This window comes from Cajanus cajan, chromosome 11, assembly GCF_000230855.2.
Source record: "Cajanus cajan strain Asha chromosome 11, NIPB_CcT2T_4, whole genome shotgun sequence".
NCBI lineage: Eukaryota > Viridiplantae > Streptophyta > Magnoliopsida > Fabales > Fabaceae > Cajanus > Cajanus cajan.
Genome location: NC_138527.1, coordinates 28,311,230 through 28,317,229, shown reverse-complemented (window position 1 = coordinate 28,317,229; position 6,000 = coordinate 28,311,230). Strand labels below are relative to the sequence as shown.

At 33.3% G+C, this 6,000-nt stretch overlaps 1 protein-coding gene across 1 annotated transcript; it reads left to right on the top strand.

The window, feature by feature from the left end:
- The first annotated feature begins 1,565 nt into the window (after nucleotides 1-1,565).
- LOC109801028 (disease resistance protein RPV1) lies at nucleotides 1,566-5,681 on the top strand. The gene is made up of 5 exons (XM_020361993.3): nucleotides 1,566-2,203; nucleotides 2,292-3,390; nucleotides 3,575-3,850; nucleotides 3,965-4,765; nucleotides 4,848-5,681. Exons 1-5 carry the CDS (start codon nucleotides 1,722-1,724, stop codon nucleotides 5,301-5,303), a joined length of 3,114 nt encoding a protein of 1,037 aa, XP_020217582.2. The 5' UTR covers nucleotides 1,566-1,721; the 3' UTR covers nucleotides 5,304-5,681.
- Nucleotides 5,682-6,000: the final 319 nt, after the last annotated feature.

The window sequence follows — 6,000 nt, the reverse complement described above, 5'->3', positions numbered from 1 at the left end:
CTTACAAGTCGATCAATTTTGTAGGGTTGAGTTAGACTCAAATTCATTATTATTCTAAGATAAAATGAGTATCTCTCTACCCCAATTTGACCCCACTCCACTTGATTAAGTGAGACATGATGAACTTACATAATTTGTGTCTATTCTCCACATAAGAAGGGAGTCCAAAACCCAACGAATTTAAAACATCACGTATCCAATAATATCTCATGTCAATATGCTTAGACATTGAATGAAAAGTTGAATCCTTATCAAGATAAATAACACTCTAACAATCCACAAATAATAGATATTTAGTTTAATTTCTGACTTAAAAATCACTTAAATCAAATAAAAAAATTAAGTATTTAACATGTTATAAAATTTGAACCATACTAAACCAATTGTTGCGATTATAAATATTTGTTATTAAAAAATTAGTTAAAAATATAAATATTAATCTAAAAAATAATTATTGTATCAAAATTCTTAGAAGTATTTGGATTTTATAGCAACTCTCTTTAATTTTACCTGACATAGTTGGAGAGAAACGGCCGTGGCTAATGCCAAATCCAACATCCTTGCCCTTTGCCTATGAATAGACTTAATGATGTTTTCCATTATAAATCATATTCAATTCTATTATTTTGTACAAGAACTCGTGTGTATAAACCTTACACATGAGATATTGTACAAAAATGTGTATAATTGAATTTATAAACTGTTTTTAAAAAGAGAGGCTAACAAGATACACAACATCAATATTTTCATGTTCTATTTCATCACCTTGCACATTTTACTTCCTTTCATGTTTCTGCTTGTCTTCTATGTTACATCCCTCCACCTTCCCTATGTTTTTTTTTCCTTCCCATTTTCGTGTTTTTATTTGTTTGAGAGCTAAAGGATGAAATTATTCATTTTATAAAATGGTATATATAGTAAAAGGTTTAACATGTGACAATCATGTCACATAGTGTATTAATACTTTATTTTTTAATGATAAAACAATATTAGAATTTAAAATTTAATATACATTATCCAAATCACTTATTAGGCCTACTTTAGTAGTTTATTACGTATTTTATACATTTTCTTAAAAAAAAATATTATATCTTTGGAAGCAATTAATAAAAATTCAATCAATTAATTCAAGAAGAGTCACTCAAGTAATCAGTGGATATTTTATTAATAAAAATTAACTAAGTATACAACGAAAGTTTGAAATAAAAAAATTAAAAAGGTTTCTTAATTATTAAGGAAATTATAATCTGAGCGTAACTTCCTAGCATCCTTTTTGTGTTTATGCGTCTTCCAAGTTACTTCCTTTCACTTTCTCTTTATCTTTCTTTCTCCCATTTCCTTGTTATCAGTTTTCATTTGTTTGACTTCTTAGGGACACAAGCTTTTCATTTATTTAAAAGGTTAATATAATGCATGTCCCTACAAAAACAAAAGTCTTTAGTCAACATATGTGTCTTCCGAGTTGGTGCCTTCCACTTTCTCTGTCCCTTGTGTGTTTCCGCGTCTTCCAAGTTCTGGTTTTCATTTATTTGACCGCTTTCAGGACAAAATTTCTTCATTTCTTTTTTCATAAAAAGTTTAACATAATATATGGCAATCATGTCATATTAGTATGAACAAGGAAATATAGCCTCAAGAGTCAAGACATTTCAAGACTATATTTTTTCTCTTACTCACCTGTTCCTTCCACAAACATCTCAAGAATCATTGTTGTGGCTACCATGTCAAAGTCCACATTCTCTTCCTTTGCCTATCAATGGACTTATGATGTTTTTCTCAGTTTTCGAGGTGAGGACACCCGCACTGGTTTTACTGGAAACCTTTTTCATGCTCTGTGTCAAAAGGGACTCAACACCTTCATGGATGATCAAGAGCTGAGGAAGGGTGAAGAAATCACACCAGCTCTATTAAAGGCAATTCAAGTATCTAGGATTGCCATTGTCATTTTTTCACAAAACTATGCATCATCAACTTTTTGTTTGCAAGAACTTGTGAATATTATGGAGTGCTTCAAACACAATGGCATGTTGGTTTGGCCTGTTTTTTATCAAGTGGAACCATCTGACGTTCGTCATCAAAAAGGAAGCTATGCAGAAGCACTCACCGAGCATGAAAGCAGAATCAGTGACAAGAATAAGATAAAAAAATGGAGGTCAGTTTTGCAAGCAGCAGCTAATCTATCCGGTTGGCATTTCAAACAAGGGTATGCAAATAAGTAACCATTCTTTTCCTATATATTTTATTATTATTTTTGTAAGATATTAGAATTTTAATTTTTTGCACTTGGGCAGATACGAATATGATTTCATCCGAGATATAATTCAAGAAGTCTATAGAAGGATCAATCGGAGCCCTTTATATGTTGCTAATTATCCAGTTGGCTTAGAGTCTCGCGTCCAAAAGGTGAATTCACTTCTTGATCTTGAGTCAAATGATGGAGTCCACATGATAGGGATTTATGGAATAGGTGGAATTGGAAAGACAACACTTGCTTGTGCAGTATACAATTTCATTGCTCATCAATTTGAAGCTCTATCTTTTATAGCTGACATTAGAGAAAATTCAATGAAAAAAGAGCTGGTACACCTTCAGGAGACACTTCTTTTTGATATAGTTGGGGAGAAAGACATTAAGTTGGGGAATGTAAAGAAAGGGTTTCCAATAATTAAAAGTAGGCTCTGTAAAAAGAAAGTTCTTTTAATTTTGGATGATGTTGACAAATTGAAGCAATTAGAAGCACTTGCAGGTGGACTTGATTGGTTTGGTCCAGGCAGCAGAATTATTATCACAACTAGGGATATCCATTTGCTACATGTTCATGGTGTTGAAAAAACCTATGAAGTGGAAGGATTAAATCAAGAAGAGGCCCTTGAATTGTTCAGCTGGAATGCTTTCAAACGAAAGCAGGTTAATCCTGATTATCTGGACATTTCAAAGAGAGTATTGCAACATTCTAATGGCCTACCATTATCTCTGGAAATAATAGGATCTGATTTATATGATAAGACAGAGTTTGAATGGAAGTCAGCATTAGATACTTATGAAAGAATTCCTCATGAAGATATTCAGAAAATTCTAAGAGTAAGCTATGATGGCTTAAAGGAATTTGAAAAGAAAATATTTTTAGACATTGCTTCCTTCTTTAAAGGATACACAATAAGTTATGTCATAAGCATGCTATATAGTGGTCGTGGCTATGCCCCCGACTATGCTATCCAAGTGTTGATTGATAAATGTCTAATAAAGATCGATCAAGATTGTGTGAAAATGCATGATTTGATTGAAGATATGGGTAGAGAAATTGTAAGGCTTGAATCATCCTTAAAACCAGGTGAACGTAGTAGATTATGGTTCTCTAAAGATATTCTTCGTGTTTTCAAACAGAACAAGGTATGTGCATTATGCTTATTTGTCACTTTGATCCTTCTTTTTTTCATTTTTGATAAATGCATACCGGAAGACCTGGTTGTTAACCCTCTACAATTGAATTTTATATTTATGAAATTTTTTAGTTATTAGAAAATAAGCTTTATAATTTGAAAGCTTTATCTAATTTAACTATTATGGCTTAAAGGGATCTGATATAACTGAGATCATCATGCTACACTTGTCTAAAGTTAAAGAAGTGCAATGGGATGGAACTGCATTGGAGAAGATGGAAAACCTTAAAATATTGGTGGTAGAAAATGCTCACTTTTCTAAAGGACCCAGTGCTTTCCCAAAAAGTTTAAGAGTGTTAAAATGGAGCGCATATCCTGAATCATCCTTGCCTGCTAATTTTAATCCAAAGAAACTTGTCATATTGGACTTGCCTTTGAGTTCCTTCACATTCAAGGATCAAGTGAACATGGTATTATTAGTAGCTTTCTATCTTGGATTCTTGATGTTTATTTGGTCTTGGACATTAATAAGTCCATTTCAAAATTCATAAATTATTTACTATGTTGTTCTTTGCATTTTGCAGAAATTCAAGTCTTTGATGGAAATGAAGTTAAGTAGATGCGAATTACTAAAGAAAATACCTGACATGTCTGGAGCACCAAATCTGAAGGAACTGTATCTTGATCATTGCTCAAATTTAGTTGAAGTGCATGATTCGATTGGATTCCTTGAAAAACTCGAATATTTGAATCTTGATGATTGCACCAGTCTTAGGATTCTTCCCTGTGGCATGAACTTAACTTCTCTTAAAAACATGTACCTTAGGAATTGCACAAGTCTGACGAGTTTTCCAGAAATTTTAGGGAAGATGGAAAACATACGTTCACTTTATTTGTGTGGTAGTGGCATAAGTGGCTTGCCTTTTTCAATTGGAAATCTAGTTGGACTCAAATTCCTGGGTCTCAATGAATGCAAATGGCTACTTGAACTACCAAGTAGTATTTTTATGCTTCCACGACTCAGGACGTTGCATGCTGACTATTGTGAGCGACTTGCTCAAGTTCAAAATGGGGAAGGTCAAGGTCAAGTAACAATGTCTTCAAGTGTCAATTATGTTGATTTTCATCATTGTTATCATTTGACAGATCAATTTCTTTGCACAGTTATTCCTTGGTTGCACAATGTAACAGATTTATCCCTTAGTTACAGCAATATCACAATCCTTCCATCATCCATCAGTGTCTGTCTCTCCTTGAAAACACTTAATTTGAATGGATGCAAGGAGCTACGAGAAATCAGAGGCCTTCCACCAAACATAAAAAATCTTTCAGCTATCAATTGCACATCTTTATCTTCCAAGTCTAATGAAATGTTACAGAATCAGGTATTTTATCTATGTTTTGAAATATTTTCTCATACTTTACGTGGATGCTTAACTTACATCTATTAATTAAATGTGATTGCAGACACTACTCGAGAATGGAAGACTTTTCATATTTCCAGGGTCAAGTATCCCAAGTTGGTTGAGTTGCAAAAGCAAGGGTCGATCTTTGCGTTTCTGGTATCGTAACAAGTTCCCATCAATTACTCTATGTTCTGCTGGTCGTTTTCGTTTGTACCGCTGTGTGTGGCGCCTTATGGTTAATGGCCTGCGACAGATCCCAATAAGTTACGATGTTGATACTTATTCAATTGAGTTTGAGACAAATCATACTTTTGTGCATGATCGGTTCGAAATAGAGGATTATATTATTGAAGGGAAACATACTAAGAATGGATGGAACAATGTTGAGATTTTGCTTGAGGATTATGAAGTAGCAGAAGGTATTAAAGAATGGATCGGAGTATATGTACCGGAACAAGATACAAACATGGCAGATATTCAATTCACAAATCCGCACTTTGAAAGAATTCTAGAATGAATTTAGCAGTGGCCAAATAAAATGGAAGGGGAGTAGATGTAGAGAATGAAGAAGGAAGTGGTAGTGGATATGTGCTTCCTTTATCAAATAAATGACCAAAACTTTAATAGGCAACCTTGCCAAGAGATAACTAAAACTTTTGTCAAGTCTTTCCAAACTCCTAACCATATGTTTCTATTCTTGTTGTGTATAGGTGTGTATGACTCATATTCATAATTGGCAGGTAGATGTTGGAGTAGAGCAAATTGAACTTGGATCATCTATTTGTTGGATTACAAACTAATTGGTTCTAAATGCAGGGTTATGCCCTTGTAATTTATATATACTTGATATAATCCTATTTCTAATAATAATAAAAAACATTAGCTTTGCTCCCGAGGACATAGGCATGTTGTCGAACCTCATTAAATCGTTGTTTGTGTTGAGTATTTTATTCTCTTATTTTATAATCTGATTGCTATTGCTAACACTTGGTATCAGATGGTGCTTAACCCTAGTGCAAAATTTGAAGTCGAAAATTTTGATGTAACTAGTAATTTTGGATTATGGCAAATGAAAGTTAAGAATTTGTTGACCCTTCAAGGTTTTCTAAAGGCATTGCATGAGAAAAAACCTAATAACATGGATCAATTGGATTGGGAGGAGTTATAGGAAAGGGTTGCGGGAATCATATGACTATGTTTGGCAAAATGAGGTG

Excerpts from the sequence above, each read along its gene's own strand:
- LOC109801028 (XM_020361993.3), top strand. The coding sequence starts at position 1,722 with ATGTCAAAGTCCACATTCTCTTCCTTTGCCTATCAATGGACTTATGAT. Across the intron at positions 3,391-3,574 it reads GTGTTTTCAAACAGAACAAG|GGATCTGATATAACTGAGAT; the intron begins GTATGTGCATTA and ends TATGGCTTAAAG. Across the intron at positions 3,851-3,964 it reads TCAAGGATCAAGTGAACATG|AAATTCAAGTCTTTGATGGA; the intron begins GTATTATTAGTA and ends TGCATTTTGCAG.